The sequence below is a fragment of the Harmonia axyridis genome, chromosome 1, assembly GCF_914767665.1.
Source record: "Harmonia axyridis chromosome 1, icHarAxyr1.1, whole genome shotgun sequence".
Classification (NCBI taxonomy): domain Eukaryota; kingdom Metazoa; phylum Arthropoda; class Insecta; order Coleoptera; family Coccinellidae; genus Harmonia; species Harmonia axyridis.
The window spans coordinates 79,815,365-79,841,599 of NC_059501.1; the positions used below are offsets into that span (position 1 = coordinate 79,815,365).

The 26,235-nt window shown below is 33.9% G+C and overlaps 5 protein-coding genes across 5 annotated transcripts; all 5 read left to right on the forward strand.

Moving 5' to 3' along the window:
• The first annotated feature begins 654 nt into the window (after positions 1–654).
• LOC123681332 (phospholipase A1-like) lies at positions 655–3,812 on the forward strand. The gene is made up of 3 exons (XM_045619677.1): positions 655–829; positions 1,844–2,236; positions 2,871–3,812. The coding sequence occupies exons 1-3, from the start codon at positions 760–762 to the stop codon at positions 3,566–3,568; spliced, it is 1,161 nt and encodes a 386-aa protein (XP_045475633.1). The 5' UTR covers positions 655–759; the 3' UTR covers positions 3,569–3,812.
• Positions 3,813–4,554: 742 nt separating this feature from the next.
• LOC123686320 (phospholipase A1-like) lies at positions 4,555–9,188 on the forward strand. The gene is made up of 4 exons (XM_045626379.1): positions 4,555–5,040; positions 6,057–6,452; positions 7,931–8,305; positions 8,360–9,188. The coding sequence occupies exons 1-4, from the start codon at positions 4,983–4,985 to the stop codon at positions 9,037–9,039; spliced, it is 1,509 nt and encodes a 502-aa protein (XP_045482335.1). The 5' UTR covers positions 4,555–4,982; the 3' UTR covers positions 9,040–9,188.
• Positions 9,189–9,230: 42 nt separating this feature from the next.
• Positions 9,231–18,206, forward strand: LOC123686329 (phospholipase A1-like). The gene is made up of 4 exons (XM_045626388.1): positions 9,231–9,432; positions 11,128–11,517; positions 13,671–14,054; positions 17,947–18,206. The coding sequence occupies exons 1-4, from the start codon at positions 9,381–9,383 to the stop codon at positions 18,189–18,191; spliced, it is 1,071 nt and encodes a 356-aa protein (XP_045482344.1). The 5' UTR covers positions 9,231–9,380; the 3' UTR covers positions 18,192–18,206.
• Positions 18,207–19,068: 862 nt separating this feature from the next.
• Positions 19,069–21,221, forward strand: LOC123674069 (phospholipase A1-like). The gene is made up of 4 exons (XM_045608919.1): positions 19,069–19,280; positions 19,597–19,974; positions 20,460–20,831; positions 21,010–21,221. The coding sequence occupies exons 1-4, from the start codon at positions 19,229–19,231 to the stop codon at positions 21,219–21,221; spliced, it is 1,014 nt and encodes a 337-aa protein (XP_045464875.1). The 5' UTR covers positions 19,069–19,228.
• Positions 21,222–22,693: 1,472 nt separating this feature from the next.
• Positions 22,694–25,451, forward strand: LOC123686664 (phospholipase A1-like). Its single transcript, XM_045626877.1, has 3 exons — positions 22,694–23,178; positions 24,320–24,676; positions 25,004–25,451. The coding sequence occupies exons 1-3, from the start codon at positions 22,779–22,781 to the stop codon at positions 25,213–25,215; spliced, it is 969 nt and encodes a 322-aa protein (XP_045482833.1). The 5' UTR covers positions 22,694–22,778; the 3' UTR covers positions 25,216–25,451.
• The last annotated feature ends 784 nt before the right edge of the window (positions 25,452–26,235 follow it).

A 26,235-nucleotide genomic window follows, 5' to 3' on the forward strand; every position in this document is an offset into this window, starting at 1 on the left:
TTGAAGTACTTATCAGAATAATAGAAAATCCTAGCAATATATCGAAAAGAATGTGAAAAATTCTGATGTGAAGTCAGAACCTTTTGAGCGATGGGTAATTCATGTAAACATATAAGTACATACAGTTCTGTAGTTGTTATTGGATTAAGAATGAACGAGCGCCCAAAAGCCCCTTAATAAATATACGTCAGTGATTTCAATTTTTTTCTTCTTGAAATTTGATTAATTTTTATGGAGACGTCGGTAAGTAATTTAGGTCTTGCCAAATTCTCTTATCGACACTTTGATGCCCTAGTAACCAGTACAGTAACAAGACCTACCGTCTTGACAAGTCACTGTGAGTAATATAGAGAGCTGGATTAGGTTCCTACCTATATTGTAAAAATTTCAGTAATAGAATTTTATAAAAATATCACAATTTTTCGCGCCAACTTGTACAATGCCTTTAGTCTCCAGGTGATTCAATTTGCAATTTGGCTATCAAACCATTAAAGGCAGCAGTTCAAAATACATTTTCAATAACAATTCAAAATGTTTATTGTTTTAAATCAATGAACATTCAAATGTAATATTTGATGATTTCCTGATATCCGTTTTCGAATTACCTTCGAATGGTCAGTAAATCTCTTGAAAGTTGATAGATTACCTTAACGAACTTGTTTTATAGAAATTGTAGTCAATCTACTCGAATGAGATTGCATAAAGATGCCGATCATTAGTTTTAGTGATTGATATATTCGTCACTTCGAAGAGCTTCAGATGTCAGTGTCCAAAATGAAGTTGCTGTGGGTGTTTGTGATTGCATTTTATTGCCAAGAATCATCTGCAGGTACGTATCCACAAGTAACACGGAATTTCTTATTTCAAAAGATAAAAGGATGCAAATAGATTTTCGAACTATGTATTTGTTTATGCTTCTTCTTACAATACTATCAATAGTAGTAGATACTAGCAGATTAACAGGCACCTGTTAATGCATGTGCCATTGGCATTTTTTCCATATTCTGCTCGAATTTTCTATGATTTTGATGACGCTATCAAGACGAAATTTTGCACTAAGTTTGAAATTGTTATTCACCGCGATGGCCTATTAGACGTTTATGGAAAACTTATCATAATTTTGCGCTGAAAATTTGCATGTTGGGTTTTGAGACAATGCATGATCTTTCTCCATAAAAGATTTTTAGATCTCTAAAACTTCCGGTTATACCGGAAACAGACTACTACTTCCTTATTTCAAATATAACACCTAGTGAATCATTGCATCATTAGATAGCTTTTTTTGATGACAATTTCAGCAATATGCTATACCTTGGTGAAAACTCAAAGTTTCATGAGTTAATGGGATTCTTATGAAAAAAATTGTGGCAACGAGGACTCACATTTTTTTAATATTTCGGCAAATATCGAAAAAACCTTTTCCATTCTCGTTTCTGCAAATACTTAGTATTTTAAACCTGTTCGCGGTTTGGACGAAAAATGTACAGGGTGTTTATAAGAAGATTATGAACTTGGACAAATCAAATTCATCAAAACTCAAGATTTTCAAATTAGAACCTATATTTTTTATTATTTCAGTGGATTCTACTTACGAAAATATTAACTACTTGTGAAATATTAATAATCTATCAATAATTTTGATATTGTGACCTCCAGTTAATCAAAATGATTTTTATTTTGGTTATAAGTATTTTGCAGTTTCATATATTTTGGTTTCAATACACATGACTGCAATAAAAACAAAACTTTTGGGTAAAAATTCGAAAATTACATATAATACAAGCGCCAAAATTAGATACAAAAGAGATACTGATGAAAATAAACCAAATTTTCCTATTTTCAGGGATTCTTGGCGACTTACTATCCACTGTCAGTGATGTTTCATCTAAAGTAGTGGGCGTAGCAGACTCAGCAATAGGAGGTACCTTGTCCACCCTCCAAGAAGTAACTGGTAGACCTGTCGACCTCAACGACATAAAATTTTTCCTTTACACCAACCTCAACCCAGAAGAGCCTCTCATCGTGAATCCTTTATATCCAGTCAGCTTAGGAAGCAACTTTCAGAAAATATTCTTCTTAATCCACGGCAGGCAACAGAGTACCAACAGCCCTTGGATGAGAAATTTGACCAGGAGTTTGCTGAGAAGATATCCAGGCTGTGCGGTGGTCCATGTGGACTGGAGAGGTCCAGCTAGTGGGGAGTATGCATTAGCTGTTTTCAACACAGAGAGTGTTGGTGAGTCTGATGTTTTTTATTAATTGTGAAATTAGTATTCCTTTTCAATTTTTATTCGAGTAAATTGTTCTGAAGCTTTAGTTCAGAGTTTTCCAGAACTTTCCAAACTGAGAGGGACGATCATTTAATTATTTGAAGAAATAGAATGGCATGGAAGTGAAGTCGAAAGCTTTCAGTTAATTCGTGCACCAACTGCACCCTCAAAAATCAAAGAACCGATGAATTTGGATTTTATTTAATACTTGCTGCTACCAAATCAATATTCCTTTGTGTGCGTGCATCTCTTTTTCACACTGGTACTTTTGTACCTTGAATAATGTCGCACTTGAATTGCTGTTGCTGAGTATCCACAAATGGATATCTACCAATTTCCATAGAACAATAATAATAATAATAATAAGAGAGTTTATTCGGAATATTACATTAATAAACTCTATCAATATCTCAGAAGTTTCTAAATATTGTTGAATGGCATAACCTACTTAAATGGCATAAAAATTGTCAAACAATAATATACAGTGTTGGTATTATAACCATTTTAAATTGTATATGTCAAATGGAAAACCCAATACATTCTTTGATAGTTCCATATGCTGGCTTTTAATTTTATTCTCTAACATTCTCTTATTTCTAGGAAAACACGTCGCAGAGCTCATAAAGAGAATGAACAGAGACCACAACGTCCCCACCCAAAATATAGTGCTCATAGGGTTCTCTTTGGGTTCCCAAGTATGCGGATTTACAGGCAAACACTTCAAACAGCTCACAGGAACCAAACTGCCCAGAATCGTAGCTCTAGACCCTGCAGGAGTCCTTTTCAGCCTCCGACCAGAATACAAAAGACTGAACCCTGAAGACGCTACAGTAGTTCATGTGGTACACACAGATGGCGGTAAGATCGGCGTAACCCAACCCTGTGGAACCATAGACTTTTATCCAAATGGGGGCAAAGACCAACCAGGGTGTCCACATGTCGATGGAGTCAGCATCAATGACAATGGACAGAGGAAGAGATTATTATCGTTACGAAACGTTGGAAAATTCTTGAATTCTGTGAATTGTGACCATGAGAGAGCATACCAGTACTTTGTCGAGAGTGTGGACAACGTTGGATCTTTTGCAGCAAAGAAATGTGCAGGTTTGACGGAGGTTGGTCAGCAGGAATGTTCGGGAAATATGGTGGCAATGGGAGATTTAGAGCTGACTGAAATAGGTGTTTTTTACCTGGAGACTAAGTCCTATGCTCCTTTTTCTAAATCATCTCTTCATGACTCCTTGTTTTATGACCTGTTTGGCGGAGATGGTCAAATAGATGTTAGAATTCAAAAATGAAGTTGAATGTGATGTTTCACTGAAGAATGAATTATGGTATTTTTCTTCTTTCAGTAGCTAGGAGGATGTTGAAGGAATATGAGAAAGGTTGTAGAGAACACGTGTAATACTTTATTTTTATCCTGACCATTGTCTTCCATGTTTTCTTTTCCTGTGTCCATGATGACATTAATATTGTGAAATAATTTATGCAATATGTAAGACAGAATATTCCAGTATAATAAATATATGATTCATAAATAGTGAGTTTTCTTATTTGAGATTAAATTTAGATATGAGTGTTATACTCGTTTTGCATCCTCCTGCCATTTAATATTCCATTAGGAATTATTAAAGGGTGATGAATAGTCGTTAATATCTCTTTTTCTACTATCACAAGATTTGTCAGATTTATAATACCTACTGTGGAAATAAAATCAGCTTATTCATTAGTGTCAGTGACAAACGTGTAGTGTATAAAAAAAAAGGTATAGAAAATATATTCGTATTAAGTTGAAATAGAAAAACAAGAAGAGTCTTTCAATTGTGAAAGAAATCCTGTAGGAATTATGAAGTCACACATCAATATTTGGATATTCAAAATATAGAAATCCATTTAAAATGGAGTGTACGTAATCTTTGATGAATCGAAACAAAAGCAATTTTCCATTTTTCCAAAAATTTTCTAAAGGTCTTTCTCTGACTCAAATATAAAATATCGATGAGAGGATATAAATTTTTATGCATCTCTTACTAGTTTTGACTAGTTTTTGCACTATACAAAATTTTCAATTTCAAGATTAGGTACTAATTTTAGTGTTATTGACACGTAAAATGAAATAGGTAATTGATTGAAAATCTCGCATTATCATAATTACCTCCGATGAAGAATACCATAAAAAAATGCATATCTCAGTAATTTTCTTGAGGTATTGACATAAAATTTTATAATAATTTTTTCATTACTTGGCAGTGGCACACTGAACTCATCGGAATTATGCAGTCAATTTTGTTAATTTTCCAACTGAATTTCAACCTAATTGTACCATTTTCGAAATATTGAGACAACCGAAGTTGTTCATTAGTGAATCCCCAATTATTCAAGATAATCCTTCAACCATTGCGTCGATACAAGCGCGCAAAAGTGTCAATTATTATGAATATCATATCGTCAACATCTTCCTAATGATCTTCATTTCTGTACATTTTTGGTAATTAAATATTCCACAAAATTCCACTGTTTTGTAAAGGTGAAAATACATAGCTTGACCGTGAGCATACAAACTAGTTCTTGTTTACGTCCTTCCGTAAGAAGTTTGAAGAGCACGATCAAATTTATTGAATTCCGCTATATTAGCATTATAATGAGCGCTATTAGCGTTATTTCAATATTACATCAAAGCTTGTTGAGTGCGTTCTTCACTTGAATACACTAATGGACAAAATGAATGTTGAGCTAAGCATTTTTGTGTTATTCGCCTTAGGAATTAATTGTGAGTATTTGATTGTTCATTTTTCTTCTCTCATTATACCTTCAGTTTATTATGTAATACAAGTAAGATTATTATCGAGTCTTGACGTGAAGAGATATGAAAATATGAATTGGATATCTTTCCGATGCTTATGTATTTTATCTTTTTAGACGCAAATTAAAATTCATTTTATAATATTTTTAATTCTCAAGACACTCAAATTTAATATACGAAAAATGAAATAAGAACTGACGGAGTACTTGAGTACTCAAATTCCTATCCATATAATTTTCTCACAAAATTTCTAATGAACCTTCAAACTTTCATCTTAAAACCAAATCAAGTTTTCGTTTAGGAATGTGTGGATACAAAAATCTCTAGGAGGTTATTGCATAAAATTCTGTAGAGAAAAATCAATTGCTGTATACAGTATTCATCTTCGCTGATTCAAAAATAGGTTACAAGAATTTTTGAAGAAAAAACTGAAAAAATTCATTTCTCGAAAATTTATTATCATTTGAATATGAAATTGAAGACATTGATTCATTGATATGATGAAAAAATCAACCATTCTTTTCGAAAAGAGAAACAACCCTGAAAATTTCAAGTTTCTAGGTACTTCTGTTCGATATTTATCGTTTATAAGGCTGACCGGACGAACTGAATCATTTGAGATCATTTTTTACTCAAAAGTCGAAAAAAAGACTTTGTGGCGAATCGATTGGTTTGGAGAACAATACATATTTGCATTGTTTATTGGCACCAAATCATAAAAAAAAATTCTGCATTCAAATTTCGGGAGAATATTTGTTGATATCTAGGGGGACCTATAAAGAAAGTGGACGCTCCACTCTAATCACTGAGGACACTAAGACGTTTCTTGAACTACAGCGAAACTTCAAATACATATCTACATCGAAACAACCTGATTACCAAATTCCTATCAGATTATATAATTATATCTCTATGTTCACTGGTACCTTTAAGATTCAAAAAAATCTTGAAATCCTTTCATTCAGTTATATCTTTAACCGCAGATGCAAATTCTCTGGATCTATCACCTTCTGCAATTGCAAAAACCCTCCACAAGGGTGCGTATGAAGCCGTAAAGGGAACTGTCAACACAGTCACAGAAGTAGTCGGCACTCCAGTCGATATAAAAGACGTACACTTTTTTCTTCATACCTCCAAAGATCACGGTTATCCAAACCACACTGTTGATCCCCTGAATCCTGCTGAACTGGCGACAAGAAATGGAAAGGTATACTTCTTGATTCATGGATGGACGCAAAATAGGCAGAAGACACCATGGTACAGACCTTTGACTGAATATCTCTTGAAGAAGCATCCAGAAGCACATGTTGTACAGCTAGATTGGGGAAAAGCAGCAGATAATATCTATGCTTTGGCTGCTTTTGGAACTGAGAGTGTAGGTAAGTGAAGACAGTCATTAAAATTTAACAATGAGTGATATGCTATATGCAATTCATTCTGCATTTTCCCTCTCTTTATAACATAGCGTTTTGACTTCACTGCAGAGGCAGAAGGGTTAAGTTTATGATCCGAGCAGTTCTGTTCTTTCGAGAATTGCGTAGACTTCGACGCCATCTCTCGTTCTAGCAAAGAGCAACTGAAGCACTATATGCAACAAAGTGAGTTTGCTACGAACAAGCTAATGTAATTGCAAAAAGGGCATCAAGGCTCATATATGCTGGACATGAACGTCTTGAATCCTTCTGTTATATTAGAAATGACACTACAATGCAAAAATTTAGCTATGGGAGTTCAATATAAGAGAACTAGTCTGGAGGAATATACCTGGAAAAGATTCTTGGAAGTTTCTCTGTTCTGTACAAATAGGCTTTTAGATTAGATTAGATTAGAGGAGGGGCTAAAGATCTCGCATGCACCTTGATCTCAAGATTTATTGTTTAGCCCTGCGCTATTTACTACTCAGGCAATAGTGTCTCAATGAACTTTATCACCTTTCTGTAGCCCCAGAAAGGTGATAGATTGTCATCAATTGTTTCGACTTCAAAAACCAAGAACCAAGGTGTTGCAGCCTTTTCGGGTGAACAGCTCTACATTCGCATAGCAAATGTTTGTCTCTTTTTCATAGAAGTGACATGTGTCTTAAGGCATTTACAGCTGAGCTGAAATATTGGGAATTGCTTCATGGCATTGTCACAGTCAATAATTTTCTAAATACTTTATGTGCTATATGGGCCTGTCGGCTAGTAGAATTTCCATATTCTGCAAACTCGATATATAATTTCCAAATATCCAGAAATGGCAAGCCTATTGATAGTGTATTGCAACCTTAAGGTCTATCGAGCAGCCATCAGAACATTCAGAACTAATTATACCACTACACTTGGCCTTGAAAATACCTCTATATCCAGTTAAGTGTCTAGAGTCTTCCACATTTCTGAAGATTTAGTCTTTATAAAACTTCCTAAATTCTGTTATTGCACGATATATCGTTTTCCGCGAAACATTTTGATTTTCATTAAGTCTTCCTATTTGAGCTTTAGGTATCTGCTCGGCTAAATTATAAATATGTTTTTAGCTCTAATTTATGAGCCATTTCGTCTCAATTGATTTCGTAAATTGAACTGTGCACAATGTGAATACTCATCACAAGTGTTTCATAAGGAAATTCAAAGGCAAACTAATTATTTCGACATTATCCACGTTAAGAAATTAAAACGTCCTAGCATATTCTGATAAGTCAAGCTCAAAGCTTCAGAGAGGTCTCATAGATGCTCATAGAGACTCGGGATAAAACACATTGAAAGAATTCTCAGATGTTCATCCCATTTTTCTTTTAATAAACTGTTGATACATGTAATTACTGTCAAGATCGTATTTTCAAAGGATGATATAAATAAATACTATTTGTTCTTTTCAGGAAATATCATAGGAGACGTTATAAAAAAACTTGTTGTGGACTATAATGTCCCTCGCAAAAACATCGTCGTTATAGGACACTCATTGGGTGGACAAATATCTGGTTGGGTAGGCAAAAGGTTTCGCAAGCTTACCAATTCAACCCTGCCTAGAATCATAGCCTTAGATCCTGCTGGACCTTTGTTTCTGAGTAGACCTGAGGAGAAGAGACTGAACAAACATGATGCTGAGGTTGTTATGGTCCTTCACAGCGACGGAGGAAAACTAGGCTTTGGAAGCAGCTGTGGTACCATAGACATCTTCCCTAACGGTGGTTCTGATCAGCCAGGTTGTTTCAGGGTAGATTTGGACGATGTGTCAACCTTAGCTGAACCAAGTGAGTAAGTAACAGCATTAGCAAAGCATCACTTTCATAATTATAATTTTCTAGTTTGGTGCGACCACCAAAGGGGTTACAATCTCTTCTTGGAGGCAGTTAAGTCACCCTGTCTCTTCCTAGCTAAGAAATGTGAAAGCTACGATAAATTCAAGGAGAATAAATGCGAGAATATAGCAGTTTCTCTTGGTGACCTTGAAGCTTCTTCTGCAGGATCATATTATTTCAACACAACAGCCGAAGCTCCTTTCATTAGAATCGAAGAAGTCAAAAAACATGAGCGATATCTACAACATTCAAAAAATGGTATAAATGAAGGTTGTTTACAGCTTTTGAGAAGTAACGAACAAGACAATCATGGTGAAATACAAAAAAGTGAAAGTCACGAAAGAAATAGAGAAACTTTGAGAGATTCGAATACAAGACAAGATGATGAAGATAGAGGCCACACATACGAAGAAAAACAATACTCACGGAGTTCAAATTCAGAAAATGGAAGAATACACCAGAATGATCACAGATACTCGAGTGATGGTTCATCCAACAAGTTTGATCACAAACATTCTAGAGGAGAAGAAAACAATAGTTCGAATGATAGGCAACACCAAGGAAATAACAGAAAATCACATCAAGATAGGATCTATGAAGAAAATGGTTCTATTACTCCTGTCTCCTACCAAGAATTCAAGAAAATTTCCAAGAAATCATATCAAGAAAGCACGGGATATAGATAATTTTTATCTCACTTTAAACCAAAACAATGTCTACTTCTCAGCAACAATTGAGACCGAGTGAGCAGAGTAAAAATTTCTCAATATCAAATTTTTCTCATGAAATATCGTGAACCAATCTGAATTGAAATAGAACAAATGATGATTATGAATTATTCAGTTCCAAATATTCCTTATCCTAAATTCATAACAAATCAATGTCACATAGCCATTATGAATTCGACCAAATATGTTCTTTATCATCACTTTATTCTTGGTAATTACTTTACTCTAACGATATTGATAATGACATAATTTAAATATCAACAGTTGTTTTTTCGAGTTCGTCAATAACTCCTGAAAATATGAACTTGCTGGCTTCGTTTTCTATACTTTGCTTTATCACAACTGAATATGGTGAGTAATTTTAGGACTCTTTTGGATTTGAGGAATCTCTCTAATTTCTCTTATTTTATATTTCTTATTAATAAAAATTAGATTTAAAAATCGAATGTTTTTGTCCATGCCAATGTCGAGTGTAATGGAAAAAAGAATGTTTGTATTTGAATCATTTCAGGATCATATTCTGTATGATATTTACCTTATTCCCGTGATTTACAAGAAAAAATTGACATTGGATTTTAGAAAAATTAAATAACGGTTTCCAATAATCGGTAGCTTGTGAAGTACATTACCATAAAAATTTCATTTTTGATTTTTTTCATTTTTACTGAACGAAAATTACAATTTGATGATGTAAAAGGTAAAATACTGAAAATTAATTCGACATACAATATACAATTATGGAAATGTATAATGGTACAAACCTAATGTCAATTGTATAATATTCAAAATTCAATTGATTTATTTATCTTAGCTCAGAAATCAAATTTCAAGGCTGAAAATTCAATATTCAAACATACTGCTGAATTAATTTTTGTTTTGAAGCCCACAATTTAATAATAGAGTATGAAGTTTTATGGATGATGTATTCATTATCAGATATAAATAAAAGATGAAATATTTCATTATTATTTCTTTGTATATTTATGTAATGAATACAAATCTCTATGGTAAATTTGCTCCTTTTTTTTTAAACTTTCAGATTTTGAATAGTCTCGAGTTGTAGATTTTGTGGATATTTTTAGAGATTTAGAGAACCAGAAAGGAGCAATAAATGTTATAATTTCCATCATATACAACATTGAATGATGACAATTGAAATCTCGACAATAAATTGAAGGATAAGAAAGAATCAAATCGAAATTTATAGGCCAAAAACTAACTAATGATTTTCCAACATTATAAGCCAGAGAACAAACAGAACTCAATACGCAATATATCAATACATAACCTGCTAAAAATCCTCTTTCACGGAGTTGTCGACAAAATAAATCACTCCTGTTCTCAGAAATCCCTTCAATATTCAAGTAAATGGTACCAAATCTGCTCCAAAATCGGGAGGGTTTATTCAACTAGGACCGATTCTCCAAGTGATGATTTTTCGAATCCTCAGGTGTACCAGGATCGCTACAGGCCCCTTATATTGGGGAATCATCTCCCGCGGATTTATACTGATTGTATTCTATTGAAAAACGTTACAAAAATACAAAAAACTTCTTGACTTTAGATTCAGTTGTGAAATAACTATAATTGATCGAAAATAAAATCGATATGTTAAGAATTTTTCCCATTGTTCCTCTTTCGTCTAATCCTGCATATAGCAAGGAGGAACAAACAAAGATTTACTATCAAATATATTGCAGTTGAAAAAGAGGAAAATATTCATGTCATTCCCATAACATAGATCGATTATTCCTTCAGAAATAAGACTTTTGACGATGTGTGTATGTATAGAATTCAGAAAGTTGTAAATATCAGGACTGTCGATTGGATTTTTTCCTCACATTTAGCGTACTGCAGGTCTGCATCTGAATATCGCCACAGCGTGAGTAATCTAGGTAGAACTGACGATTTGCAAATCGACTGGTCTGATAGACAGATCGTCGATACGTGAGTAGGCTATGAAATTTAAAGAAGGCTCGAAACGATTTCCGTGGAATCAAACGAAGAACCCATTAGAGATTAATCAAACAACATTTTCATTTCCAGTGGTCCTATCAGCCTCCCTCGATGATGCTGCAGAACAGGTCCACAAAGGAGTGGACGATGTTGTGAAAGGTGCAATCAAGGCTGGAACTGAAATTATAGGAAAACCTGTAAACATAAGCGACGTTAAATATTTCCTTCTAACTTCCAAAAACGGCCCTGATGTGATTAAAAAGGTCGATCCATTCGATCCTAGTAAGGTTGCAGAAACTGAGGGGAATATATTCTTTTTCGTTCACGGTTGGTCGCAGAATAGGACCGCCTGTCCATGGTATAAGCCACTTTCCCAATTGCTTCTGAAGAAGTACCCTGACGCTCATATTGTGCAGGTAGATTGGGGTAAACCAGCTGGTGATAATTATGCTTCTGCTGCCATCCATGTGGAAAAAGTTGGTAAGTGAGAATTTTCCAAGTAGTTATTCAGGATTTCTGAATGCAAATTTTATCGTAGAGTGCATCATTTCAACCAAACTCATATCTAGATATGGCAAATATGCTCTGCAATATATACAAATGAAAAGTTCAAGTTATCCTAGTGTAATCATCTAGAATGTTTACGCTGTTATAGATTATTCAAGAATTTCATAGTTATGAAGAATGAAAATTCTTACTTTAATGATAAAACGGCAGTAATGATAAATTACCTCGTAAATAACAAAATCTAATCTGAAAGTTACCAACAGGTAAACTGGAAAGCAATAGGTTTTGCTCTCTTGAGATTGTGATGAGCCCCAAAAAGAGCAAAACCAGTCTATCTCGTCATGTGGTTAATTTTTCAACCTATGTAGATTCTGCTAGTAGGATTTCTTAATTGATTTCACCAATCATTACAAACCGATTTGTTAACACTGAAACAGAGTTACAAAATTCTACTATATTTGCACCTCAAACATTTCAATTTCTACATTTTCTGCAACATTATTCGTTTTTGCCTTTGGAATAGGCTTCAACCTCGTCAATCTCTTCTTCATTAGAGCAATATTTTCCCCGAAGCATTCCTTTGAGGTTTTTAAAAAGCCCCTAATGACTTGAGGCCAGATTGAGATTGAGCTGGATAGTCCAGCAGTTTGAAGAGCTATAAGTTCAATTTGGTCATGGTCGTTATAGATTTGCGACTAGAAATATTGTCTTGGTGAAAAATAATTTGTTCTTCTGCATTTGAGAACCTTTTTTCATCATTGCTGCTCTCAATTGCTCCAATAACGTTATGTAATATTCATTGTTGATGATTTTACCTGGGTCAAGATGTCAATGAACAATATATCATGCAGGTCCCAAAATACGGATGCCATAACCTTGCCAGTTGATGTTTGACTTTTTGGTCTGTTTGAGTGGCTTTAACCGACTGTATTCCATCCAGCTAATGTTTCTTCCTCTGTCAAAAATAGACGAAAAAATCCTGTTTATTTGTTTGAATATCTTCAATTATTGTTTAAACTGCACCCAGTTATAAGTATTGAAAGAGGGTACGCATATGTTTGAGGTTAATTCTCATAATTGATATTCATCGAATAAAGATTTTCAAGAGTAAATATCCTTCAAATTAACGCTTGGTAACCTGGTAACACTGTTTGTGTTTTGACAATGATTATCAACAAACATATTATCCAAAAGTGTTATTGTTGTTTGTATTTCACTGCAATCAGTTAAAGAAATTGATAACTCAAATTATTCATATAGACTTAGGGAATATTATAACGAGCGTTCATTAAAATTTGTGGTCAAGAGTGCTGTGGAGAAATTCAAGTTGATTTTCAGTGAGTGTAAGTAGCGCTTAGCTTGAACCATATTCTTCCCAGATTCCAAGTTATATGCGAACAAAGGTTAGTGATATGGTACAAGCTAAGCGCTACTCGTTTTCACAGAGAATCAAATCGAATTTCTCCACAGCACTCTTGACCACGAATTTTAATGAACGCTCGTTAGTTACACATTTTTTCCTATAATTTTCAATGAGACTTAACACAATTTCTCAACTCTGAAATTTTTCTCGTCTCGATGTTTTATACAAAAGCTTAGATTTATTAATTAAGTCTTTGTAGCGATCCTAGTTGACCGTAAATCATAAGCAAACAGCTATACAAAATATTCAAATCTAAATGAAGTATCTATGGAATTTATATTCTATAGAATTTATGTCATTCATATTGTTGAATAAATATTTTTGTTTATCGAGAATTCCTTCACATCATCATGATTCATCACCTATATATGAAAATTTATGAGTATTAGAGTATTCAAGAGCATTAATAGTGTACATAAATATATTCAAAGTAAGTTGAGTTTCATGAAACATCGTAATGTGATTGAAATGAAAAATGTAGTAGATTTATGGTTTTTGGGGTGGATACCTATTCATCAATCTTATCTGGAACTACCAATGATAAATAAAAAATGAATCAATGAAAAATAAACTGAAATAAACACTGAATCAAAAAAATACTATTCAATTATTCCGAAATAACACCATACAAAAATATAACTACTCAAATAATTTTCCCAACAGCATAAACACATTATGGTTGTAATATAATGCTTTTCTTCAGGTAGGATCATTGCAAATGTCATCCAAAGACTGGTCAAAGAGTTCGACGTCGCCTTAAAGAAAATAGTCCTGATAGGCCATTCTCTGGGTGGCCAGGTAGTAGGATGGACTGGTAAGGAGTACCGCAAGGCGACGAACGAGAAACTCCCAAGAATAATAGCGCTAGATCCTGCTGGACCACTCTTTGAAGTACGCCCAGAAACTAGGACACTGAACAAAAACGACGCTGACGTTGTTTTTGTTGTTCACAGCGATAGAAACAAATTTGGTTTTCCCTCACGTTGTGGAACCATTGACTTTTATCCAAATAATGGCGAAGATCAGCCTGGGTGCTTGAAGTTCAATATGACAGAAGATTTGTCGTTCGATAAGTTGGCGGAGCCATGTGAGTATCTATATATGCGAATTTTATTGCAAAAATATTAATAAATGGTAGTGGTTCTAAAAATTATTAGGAGATCGACTCAATAGGAATTTTCCGGCACTGATTTTTCACCTTACTTTTTGCTTAGTACAGTGGTGATGTGGTGAACTACTTAATACAGAAGTTTCTAGGTAGTAGATTGTAACACGACGCGGAAATTCTCTGATATAAATGATAAATTCTTTTCTCTATTTCTGTATCGTAATGAGTTCATTACAGTTCTAAAAAACAGTGCTGTAATGAACTCATTACAGCATCGTTTTCAGATATATTTTTCGTTTTGTGGTTGTCTATGCTGACTTCCAATCCTATCAAATTTCAACAAACGTCAATAATTGTCAATATAATATAATTTGGGGATATAGAGAGAGATATAGACATATTCGCAAATTCTCATAATTCTGGTAGTGTTCAATCGATTTCGTCAGACATAATTCACGAATTTAATGTGTAATTGTAAATTATGTCCAAATTCGAAACATACGATTCATATTTAAATTCCGTAATCTGCCAATTTTCGTAACAGTCACACCAACTGCCAAGATACAATACAAAAGTCACTAGGATATATAATCTGAATTTTTCATTGAATTTCGACAATATTTCGCAAAACTTGACTGAAATAGAGAAAATATCGTCTAATACTCGTTGCAGAAGGCAATTCCAACACTCATGCGTTCCAAAACTCGCTCCTTCGTCGCTCGTTTTCGAATTTCGCATTCGTGTTGGAATAGGAGCCCATTCTGCAACTTGTTTTAGAATATACTATTAAAGCAGGGGGAATACTCATGCATGAACTACTTGACAGGTAGATAAGTGTGGGACCCACTAAAGTGTTTACCCACTAAACCTAACCTGCCATTCTTAAGAGGGAACACCAAAACGTGGTTACTCAGTTCAAACCGAAATTAGAGAAATTTCCTCTTACAAATCACCGATTTTTATGGGGCTTTCACATAATTTCCTCAAGCCAAAATTTACATAGGAGAAAGTTAATATTTTTCAAATCGAGATTGAAAAAAATTTTTTTTGGTAACTTTTCGTTTTTATTTATAATATGTACTTTGTACGAAGCACTAATTCATGAAAAAACCTAGCAATAGTGTTTTCTGAAACAAGTTGCAGAATGGGCTCCTATTCCAACACGAAAGCGAAATTCGAAAACGAGCGACGAAGGAGCGAGTTTTGGAACGCATGAGTGTTGCCTTCTGCAACGAGTATTAGACGATATTTTCTCTATTTCAGTCTAGTTTTGTGAAATATTGTCGAAATTCAATGAAAAATTCAGATCATATATCCTAGTGACATTTGTATTGTAGCTTGTTGGCAGTTGGTGTGACTGATTACGGAATTTCAATTTGGATCGTACGTTTTGAATTTCGAAATAATTTATAATTACGCATTGAATTTGTGAATTATATCTGACGAAATCGATTTAACACCAACATAATTAAGAGAAATTGCGAATAATGTCGCAAATCATTTCACTAAATACAAATTATATTATATTGACAATAATTAATGTGTGTTGAATTTTGATAGAATTTGAAGTCTGACGTCTGTGTAGACAACCACAAAACGAAAACTATAACTGAAAACAATGCTGTAATGAGTTCATTACAGCACTGCTTTTAAAACTATAATGAACGATACTGAAATAGAGAAAAATCATTACAAAGGAGTTGAAATTATAATTTCGTGAAAGAAAGTGTCGTACAGTGTTGCATTCTACTGATCTGTTTCGACAAAAAAAAGAAGATGTGAATGTAGATCTTCATACACCGTATAAAACAGAGGAAATGAATGGGTGCCAAAGTTCGACTTATACGGGAAAAACCACGTATTGGTTTCTTAAGGTTTAAAGGGCATCTATTTCCTATTAATATTCTGACTCCTTTTATTTGTAACTTTATCACGATTTCTATCGTGTGGTTTTTGTGTATACCATATGTCTTTCATAGGAGAAAAACAAATTTGGTTTGAATCTAAATCAAAATTTCAACTGGGTAGGTACTGTTGCAACATACCTATATTCTTCCTTAATTTTTATAGTTGTGACGCATCAATCGACATAAAAAATATAGCGATTGTTTTTATGATAAATCTCGACTCGTTTGGATCTCTTGTCATTGAAATATCGAATATTTCCGTATATTCCTCTTTCTATAACTAGTTTGTTTCAACGAAAAATGCTTGAATTTTGGATGGAAAAAAAATAAAAACTCCTTACATCTCGAACCATATATTAATTCTTAGCAAATTATTACTCATAATGAATATTTCAGTTGATGGACGACAAATTATTTAGTGCTGTGACCAACGAAGTATTGTTCTCCGCTTTATCTTCTATGAAATGCAACTATGCATTTTAAAAGGATCCAAGTTGCCAAATACAATTAGCAATATTTCGATACCAGGAACTAATTTCGTATTTAGATACTCTCTATGACTCAGTTTAAAATACAAATTGCACTTTACAATTTGTGTAAACTACTCGGTTTTAATTTTAATTTCGAGTAAATTCACTCTGGCGATATTGAATGGAAAAAAATGCAATAAGGTAGATAATTATTTCTGTATTACCTACTGAACTCAATAATATATGTATATTTGTGATAAAGAAAATACCTGAGGAATCTTAATGACCACTACTGAGTACATATTTAGAATTCAGCTGTCAATCTTTCACCATAATTAACTTATTAGGGGGAACTTTTCACAATTTATGGGAAGCACTCAACATTTTATATAATTTTTTTTTTGAATTTCTGTGTCACATTAACATTTAAATAATAGGTCATTGGATAGTATCAAGAATATTGTCCTATTTAATGGAATGCTCATAGATCAATGAACTATAGACATTAATTTGATCATCATATTGATTCATATTTTCAAAATAAAATCATTCAAATGATGTTATGTTCTGTCAACCCAATTTTTCATCTCTTTTTTACACAAATTAGTCCTTATTCCACATTCAATGTCGATGATTGCGCAGTTTTTCTTGAATTATCAGCATAAACTTGTGACTTAACATATCCCCAAAGAAATAAATCACAAGACCTGGGATTATAACTTACTGAACCATTTTTAAGACGATTTCATCACAAAATTTTGATTTCAATAATTCGATTATTAAGGTAGCTGTGTGACAGATGGCACCATCTTGTTGAAACCACATATCCGCCAGATTAGTCTCAACAACAGAAGGAAAATACATTTAACATTGTTATGTATCGTTCTATATTTTCCACCAGTTTATTCAAATAAATTTGTCCGATCATTCGGCCAGCCTGAATTGTACAACATAAAGTTAGAATATCTGACTCTTATGGTGCCTCAACAGTTTTCTGTGAATTTTCATCACTTCGAATTAACTATAATGTTCATTCACATAACCATTCACTAAAAAATCAGCTTCATCATTTAAACTTCCTCTCAGTATTCGCAAATGATCACTTATTTTGATGAAATAATTTAAAATCTTTTAAACGTTATTGAAGCGTGTATCTTTTCATGATTAAATGACATAACCTACTGAACACAAACGACATAAGAAATGTCAAAAAGTCAATATACAGTGTTGCCATGCTATATCCATTTTAAATTGGACAACCCGTTACGAACAAGTGTCGTCTCTGAAAATAATGCGTTCCATAAATCTGCATTTCTGCCTTTTATTTTTACTTTTCAGTTGACTTTTCTGAGGAACTAATAATGCGAATTGAAAATAGTCCTTTCTGTGTGAGTTTAAAAAAAAAGCCAAATGGGCCATTTTCGGAAATTGACATTTTTAATCAATCAAAAAAATGAAATTGGTACTTAAGTAATAATTGAAAATATTTTTCAGTATGGTGCAGCCATAGAAGAGCCCATTATCTCTTCGTAGAAACACTCAAGCATCCTGATGGTTTCATAGCAACCGAATGTAAAAACCATGAAGATTACAAACACCATAAATGTGATGGAAATGAAAAAGTTTCAATGGGTGATTGGCAAACCAACAAAACTGGTTTGTTCTTTGTCGAAACCTCTGGAAAAGCACCTTACATCAAGAAATCTACATCAAGCGAAGAAGACTCTCTGGAATTGTAAAATCTGAATTATAACCAGATTCATATCTTGATCGGAATTGAATTGAAATGATCAAATCTACTAACTTATTTAATTTTTCGATATGACGTTATGGAATTTTTTATGTTCAGCTGCAAAGAAAATATAGCTTCAGGTCAAAAATAACATTGGAAAGTGTACACTTGCCTGTTACTGAAATTTTACGATAATAAAAAAAAATTATACTAATAATTGATTAATTTCATTTCATCTTATTCCTTTCATTACTTACCTGCATATTATAAGTAAGAATATATACGTATAGCCCTTCCGCTAAGAATCAAAAAAAGGTATGTAGCCATACAAAATCACAGCCTAAACGGGAGCATCTAGAGCAAAAATGACAAGAATAAGACCCCCCTCGAAATCGTCTCGAAGCTCCAGAAAAACTTCGATTCCCCTCGTGATTTTCGAGTATAAGGAGTGTTGCAGATTATTTTGATATTCAAGTCTCATTCCTCTGTGGGCAATTTGAAAGTTCCACGACGTAGAATCTACTGAAGGTCACAATTTAATGTTTGATTAATTATCTCGATATTTGATGTTTTCTTTAATGATAGAAATTTCGATAATCTTTCTTTCAACCATTTTTGTCATAATGAAAAGTTATTTGCATCAAATATTTTTATGTGGCAGTGGTCAAACGATAGGTCCTAGGAAAAAAAATCATATGGAATACCCCTCCTAGAATCAAACGAGTATACCAAAATATACGCCCATCGAAATTCAATCACTATGGAAAACAATTAATCAATCTGTAAAGTGACATATGATGAAGATATGTTCAACACAATATCCATCAGTTGAGGACCAAATCCATCAAATATAGAAATAAATATATGAACAATTACCACGCAGTATACCTTTATTCTAATTATTTTATCTATCGTAATGAAATTATTGATGTGGGTGTTTCTCAGCATTGAAGAACAATACTTCAGATATTATGCTCAAGTGGTAAAGAAAAATGGTTTTAAATATGTCAACGTAGTTTAGTTGAAGTAGGAATTGCATCAAGAATGAATTTAGGAAGAACTGTTTCATCATTGTTTTTCTTTTATTACTTGAAAGGTTCGTTCAAAGCACCCTTTTTCTTGAAAAAATTCCTTGTGATTGTGAATCAATTCGTGATATACAGCAGAGGCAGGTTTAAATTCATAAAAATGGTGAGAAAAATATTGATCTCAGAAAATTCTGATAACTAAGCTGGCATTTCACAGAATATGTAGGTTATTATTTCCTTCCATCTTAACTCAATTCAATTCTATGATACTCAAAGATTATCATTAAAGTCCAAAACCCAAAATCTATTTTGTTTTAGATAGCAAAAATCAAAGGACCAACCGAAACAAAATTCTTTCCTCATTTTTATTCTCATTTTTTCCAGTCATAAGATCATCAGATATCGTGGAAGACATCCACGGAGCAGTAGACAGTTTGGTTCTTTCTACAGTGAAAACTGTTGGAATACTTATGGGTAAAAAAGTAGAACCTCAAAATGTTAGATTCTACATCTCAACTTCCTCAAAAAGAAATGTAACTGAGATAATGGATACTTCCAATCCTAAAGAGATAGTGAGATCTAATGGCAATATCTTCTTTCTTATTCATGGTTGGTCCAAAAATATGACTTCTTGTCCATGGTATAATGCTCTTACTGATGTACTACTAGAGAAGTATTCAGACTCTCAAATAGTTATGGTAGATTGGGATGAAATAGCTGGAGAGAGATATCCATTTTCTGCTTACTTTGCTGAGGGAGTTGGTGAGTCGAATTCGAATATGTGAAGGCCAGATGAAGCATGTTCCATATAGCTTTATCAAAAATAAATTTACCTACGACCGGGCGAAAAGTAGTACTTTAATGTTATTCTTCTGAATTGAGTACACCTTCATCAACCCATTCGCAAACCTAACGTAATTTAAATTAATCTTTTTCAAGCCATAATATCAAATGGCTGGACTTTTTTGATGATTTCTGAAGGAACTGCCGTATTCGAGTGATCAGAACATTCAGCATCAGCGGATGGTTCTTTGACCACGTTTAAAGTTAGCATAACATCTCTTAATCTATGCTGTCGATGGAACAAAGTCTGAACAACACTTGACAAGCCATTTCTTTGCTTGCACAATATTTATGTTTATCAAATAACTGTTTCATCAATAAACAAAATTTGGTTTTATCCATTTTTCATACCACATTAAATGTACCGTCATTCTATATGAAATACTAAGTTACCAGTTTTTCAGGTAAATGCATTGCTTCTCTGATCGAACTCCTCGTGCAGAACCACAGAATCTCTCTTCAAAATATAGTGATCATAGGCCATTCCCTAGGAGGCCAAATTGCAGGAATGATTGGGAAATACTACCAAGCAAGTACGAAAACAAGGCTGCCTAGAATAATAGCCTTGGATCCAGCTGCCCCGATTTTCAGGTTTCGTCCAAGTACGAAAAGACTAAATGAAAATGATGCAGACGCTGTTATAGTCATACATAGTGACATCTTTGGATTTGGCTATCCTAAGCGATGTGGAACAATTGATTTCTATCCAAATGGAGGTTTTGATCAACCGGGGTGTAGAAGAAAATATTCGACTGTGGAAGAACAGAAAGATGCAAGTGAGTGGCAGAATATTTTTGGAATTTATACGTCTCAACAGACGTTTACTAAAAATTCGGATTTTTGTCTGTGGTCCATTCTATTTAAAAAATATAACTATCGTTACAAATTTAACTCCAAGGTACTCCCATTTTCAATAGGAACTACAAAATTTAAAATTGATTCATTTGTTTACAGTATGGTGCAGCCACAGAAGATGTAGTGATATCTTCATCGAATCACTAAAACGTCCACTGGCTTTCATGGCAATGAAATGTGACAGTTTCGAAAACTATCAGAAACACATATGTGATAACAATGAAAAAGTTTCAATTGGTGACTGGGAAACCTCTAAAAGAGGATCATACTATATTAAAATCACTGTAGATCTACCATTTATCAAACATTGATACAACTAATAAATGATACTGATGATTGAAATTATTCTTTTTGAAGGAGATGTTTTGCTGGAGGGACATTTATTTTTATACTTAGATTTCATCTGAATAATTGTAGTCTATTTTGAAAATAGATATCGACAGCTGTGGAGGCAATATTAAGAAACACGATGTTTTAGCTCTATTGTATTCATTTTAGGAGCTTTTTTGTGCGAGATTGAAGTAAACGTGTCTTTTTTTTCATTAAATTATTTTAAATATTGATATTTTTTTATACTAACATGTTCAATTTTGAACCTAATATTTTCAAAGAAGAATGTAATAGAGCCTTGCAATAACCGAGAGGATCATAAAGCTCCACCCACACATTCGACAATATTGCTGGTGTTACCATGAACACTTAGTCGGTCATGAACGTTTAGTCGGTCAGCAGAAAATTCTCTACACCATTTTCGAACGTTTTTCACGTCAATACATTTCTCACCATACACTTCTTCCAATTGACGATGAATTTCTATAGGTGGAGTTTTTTTTTACTGCAAAAACTTAATGACTGAACGTAACTCGCACCTGGCGGGAACGACAACCGGCACTTCCATTGCAAATGACTGCTATGTCAAGACTGAGCGTCCTAATGAGCTCCACGTATGAGCCTAACGTATACAACAGTGTTGCCGGATTTCATCTAGCGCTACTTGCGGCGATACAATGCCTTGGAGACCTCACTTTAAATATACGCCTCGTATATGGTCTAGTGAACGTGCAGTATTGCACCACAAAATCAATTTTCACTTGGCAATAATAGCTCATATTATACACTCGTAGTATAATATATCATTACCTCCTGATTAGAAGGTAATTTTGAGCTTTCATTCTTCTTGAAAAAAACTTCGAAGCAGAAACTGTTGGTTGCTAGAATCCAAGATGTGCGTCGCCAACAATACACTACGATGTTCTTGCCAATGACGCAATTTTTGACTAGAGAGCCAAGATAAATCTTTGTTTTATGCAGCAGTCTTTATCTTTCATTATCTTCCCGTATTTCCATCAGCCATATAATAGCAGTTCTTTTAATTCACCATGGCATAGAAAGAGAGACCCTATTTTTGTTACAAAATAAATAGCTTTTATTCACCACCATATGATAAAAGTACCATTGAAAGAGACACTATGCCAAAAATTTATTTTTATTATTTATAGAAAGAATTGCAGATATTGGGAAACTCTATCCACTTATTTATTATTTATTTATTTACTTATTTATTTATTAGCTTTGATCTGTTCCGTTCATCATTTAAATAGGTCGATAATCAATCTACTTTTCTAGAAAAGTAAATAGCGACTAAAATCAATAATTCGCTGAACGATGATTACAATCCGTGAAATTACTCATGTTCCTTGATAGAATTGGCTCGAAAGTAACATTTCGAACCATTTATGACTCAAAATTATCGAATCATACATATCTCATTAAGAGAATAAGAATGGAGCTTACAACAATTCGTTCCGACATTTTCAAATGAATATACTCGTAATGTTGAAATTACCAGAATTTCCACCACTACTAGAATGCGGGTTACTTTACTCATAATCTGCCCTATTTTTCTTGCATTTGCATTGGTCGATTGTAATGTATTCACAAGTATATCGACGAGCTTCAAAGCAGTCAAAGAGTTTTTATTCAATCCGAAGAAGACTGTGGGGAAAAATGATATCGATTTTTTTCTATACAGTAGAAAATTTTGGAGGAGTGCAAGATCTGAATTAACCCTAGCTGATATGGCATTGACCAGAGGAAAAATTTTCTTTATTATTCATGGTTATATGTCTGGGAGGAACTACACTTGGTATCAAAAGCTCACTGAAAGTCTATTGGACAAATATGAGGAATCGTTAGTTGCACAAGTTTCCTGGGAATCTCTAGCCGCTGAATTCTACCTTACATCATCTAGGTACACAGAAGATATCGGTGAGTTTCATTGAGTTGGTAGACTCAAAACTGTATATACGTTAATATGATGATAACTTGATATCGATTGACAAGTCTCATAACTTTTGAAGAATTACCTTTTCTAAGGTCTACAGTCAGCAGGTCAATATAACGGGTGTTTTTTTTCGAGGTATATAACTTTAAGTTGGCATTACTGTTCAAGATGGCGACCGATTTAACAGTTGTCAAGTGACTGATTCTCAGTTTAGTTTGGCAATTCATCATGAATAGACTCACGCCTGATATGCGCTTGCAAATGGTGCAATTTTATTTCGAAAATAATGGTTCTGTGCGGAATACGTATCGCGCACTACGTCCATTTTATTTTGTTTAGCGATGAAGCGCACTTCTGGTTGAATGGCTACGTCAACAAACAAAACTGCCGCATTTGGAGTGAAGCCAATCCTCAAGTGTATGTCGAAACCCCGTTACATCCAGAAAAACAGACTGTTTGGTGCGCTTTATGGGCTGGTGGAATCATTGGTCCGTACTTCTTCAAACACGATGATGGCCAGAACGTTACAGTCAATGGTGATCGCTATAGAGCCATGATTACTAACTTTCATTCCTGAATTGAACAACCATGATGTCCTGGAGCTGTGGTTCCAACAAGACGGCGCAACATGTCACACAGCTAGTGCCACAATCGATTTATTGAAAGACACGTTTGGTTACCGCCTAATTTCATGTTTTGGACCTGTGAATTAGCCTCCAAGATCTTGTGATTGAGACTAGACTACTTTCTGTGGGGATATGTAAAGTCATTGGTCTATGCGGATAAGCCACAAACCCTTGACCATTTAGAAGACAACATTCACCGTGTTATTGCCGATATACGGCCACAAATGTTGGAAAAAGTCATCGAAAATTGGACGTCCAGATTGGACTACATCTGAGCCAGCCGTGGCGGTCATATGCCAGAAATCATATTTAAAATGTAATGCCACAAGATTATCTTGCGGATAAATCATGTCAATCGAATAATCCATCGTTGTTTTATTGCAATTTGAAGTTCTATAGCTCTAAAAAAAAACACCCTTCACATAGGTATATACAGTTTTAGGTGTTTTTGCCAACCCTCTGAAAACATCTGTTCTATATTTTCTGTTCGTCCCTCTAGGTAGAAGAATTGCAGAGATGATATACACCCTCGAAGTGCAATACAAAGTATCTTCATCAAGGTTCGTTCTGATTGGTCATTCCTTAGGGGCTCAGATCTGTGGTTGGGCAGGCAGAACATACGCGCAAATAACAGGAAAGAAGATTGAAAGAATCATCGCTTTAGATCCAGCCCAACCCTTTTTCAGGAAAACAGCAGAATCTAAAAAGTTGAACCCCAACGATGCGAACGTGGTCTTTGTTGTGCACACTGATAAATTCTTGGGGTACAGAGATGCTTGCGGAACCATAGATTTCTTTGTCAATGGCGGGTCTTCACAGAAAATATGCAGGAACGTCACTAAGATTCAAGATAAAGGTAGGTATAGGTGGCGGATTTGCAGAACAACTTTTGCCGCCTCTGAATTTGGATACCTTAGTCCACAATCCCATCAATTACATTATCTATCAATGAAGGTCTTTCTTTAAAATTTGTTCTCTATCATGTTAAATATTTTAATAGTTCTCCAATTCATGGAATTCGTAAAGGCTTAACCGTAGAACGGTTGGGATTATATTCCAAGTGGTGCCTTTATACTGGGAATATCGCAGCGTGCAGAGCCATCTCTCTAGCTAGAAAAAGCCACCTCACTTCATTTATCAAATCTTCACAACACAATAAGATAATAATAATGGATTTTTTCAGTGTATTGTGATCATACAAGTGCGCACACATATTTGATTCAAGCCATGGAACATCCAGGATTGTATATCGGTCTGAAATGTCCAACTGTGGAACAATGCAGGCAGGGTTATATAGTGGTGGGAGGAGAATTTGTTTCTATGGGTGACCTTGACCTAAAAGCCAAAGGATTATTTTATGTGGACACTCCAGATAACAAAGCACAAGGAAAATGATCCAACCACACTCTTAAATTTGCATCTTTCGATATTATCAAATAATTGGAATATAATGATGTTTACTATTTGAATTTCCTTAACTTTCTTCAGTATAACCGAAGCCACTTATTATTATTGGTTGGTGAAATATATAAATTCCAATTTTTTATTTTTCAATATACCACAATGTATACATAAGAAAACACTTTTGTGCAATTCTGTTTCCGAAAATAAACTTTGAATAATTTTTTTAATCGTAGCATTTTGTTGAAGGCAAGAAGAATGTAGGAAAATAATGACAAATAAATTTGAGAACGAATATCCAAAGAAAAAAAAGAGCTTTAGTTCATATAGAAGAATAACTAAAAAATTCACAAGTAAATGAGCTTTACACTGGTACCACCATTGTTCAGATAGAAGTATCAGAACAATAGTTATGAAGCAAAGGTTGGAAGGGTTTGGAGATTTCAACCCCCTCAATAAGAACAGTGGAGGATTGAAAACATTTGGTTATGAGTTTTTCAAATTTCGTCCTTATGCTATTATCGGTTCTTAAGAGGGATTACCAACACGTGGTTTTTCGTGTATCAGTCTAACTTTATTGATTTAATTATTCACCCTGTTCATTTTTTATTTTATGGTGAAATTTGATTTCAGGGTTGTTTCTGAATATATTTATTGTCTAAAGATTTAAACTGTCATTTGATAGGCAACGTTTGGGGCAGTGCTTCTTCAATTTCTTTCTTTTTTCGAAGCAAATAAGTAGATGAATTTCTAGAAATTATAGTTTTACCTCTTTCGTAATGATTTTTGGTAGGTTTTTTCCCGAATATTTTGAAATTATATCAGTGCTTTCTACAAAGTCTACATGTCATCAATTTTTTTGTGCAAAACGAAAAGTTACCAAAATTTAATTATTTTTTTTCATTCGCAAATTGAAAATATTTACTTTCTTTAATGTAGATTATTGTTTAACGAAATTTTGTGAATACCTCAAAAAAATCGATGATTTGTAAACAGAATAATTTATAATTTAAT

Excerpts from the sequence above, each read along its gene's own strand:
- LOC123686329 (XM_045626388.1), top strand. The coding sequence starts at position 9,381 with ATGAACTTGCTGGCTTCGTTTTCTATACTTTGCTTTATCACAACTGAA. Across the intron at positions 11,518-13,670 it reads CATCCATGTGGAAAAAGTTG|GTAGGATCATTGCAAATGTC; the intron begins GTAAGTGAGAAT and ends GCTTTTCTTCAG. Across the intron at positions 14,055-17,946 it reads CGATAAGTTGGCGGAGCCAT|TATGGTGCAGCCATAGAAGA; the intron begins GTGAGTATCTAT and ends AATATTTTTCAG.
- LOC123686320 (XM_045626379.1), top strand. The coding sequence starts at position 4,983 with ATGGACAAAATGAATGTTGAGCTAAGCATTTTTGTGTTATTCGCCTTA. Across the intron at positions 5,041-6,056 it reads ATTCGCCTTAGGAATTAATT|ATGCAAATTCTCTGGATCTA; the intron begins GTGAGTATTTGA and ends CTTTAACCGCAG. Across the intron at positions 8,306-8,359 it reads GTCAACCTTAGCTGAACCAA|TTTGGTGCGACCACCAAAGG; the intron begins GTGAGTAAGTAA and ends ATAATTTTCTAG.
- LOC123686664 (XM_045626877.1), top strand. The coding sequence starts at position 22,779 with ATGCGGGTTACTTTACTCATAATCTGCCCTATTTTTCTTGCATTTGCA. Across the intron at positions 23,179-24,319 it reads TAGGTACACAGAAGATATCG|GTAGAAGAATTGCAGAGATG; the intron begins GTGAGTTTCATT and ends TCGTCCCTCTAG. Across the intron at positions 24,677-25,003 it reads CACTAAGATTCAAGATAAAG|TGTATTGTGATCATACAAGT; the intron begins GTAGGTATAGGT and ends GGATTTTTTCAG.
- LOC123681332 (XM_045619677.1), top strand. The coding sequence starts at position 760 with ATGTCAGTGTCCAAAATGAAGTTGCTGTGGGTGTTTGTGATTGCATTT. Across the intron at positions 830-1,843 it reads TTGCCAAGAATCATCTGCAG|GGATTCTTGGCGACTTACTA; the intron begins GTACGTATCCAC and ends TCCTATTTTCAG. Across the intron at positions 2,237-2,870 it reads TTTCAACACAGAGAGTGTTG|GAAAACACGTCGCAGAGCTC; the intron begins GTGAGTCTGATG and ends TCTTATTTCTAG.
- LOC123674069 (XM_045608919.1), top strand. The coding sequence starts at position 19,229 with ATGAATTTAGGAAGAACTGTTTCATCATTGTTTTTCTTTTATTACTTG. Across the intron at positions 19,281-19,596 it reads TTTCTTTTATTACTTGAAAG|TCATAAGATCATCAGATATC; the intron begins GTTCGTTCAAAG and ends CATTTTTTCCAG. Across the intron at positions 19,975-20,459 it reads TTACTTTGCTGAGGGAGTTG|GTAAATGCATTGCTTCTCTG; the intron begins GTGAGTCGAATT and ends CCAGTTTTTCAG.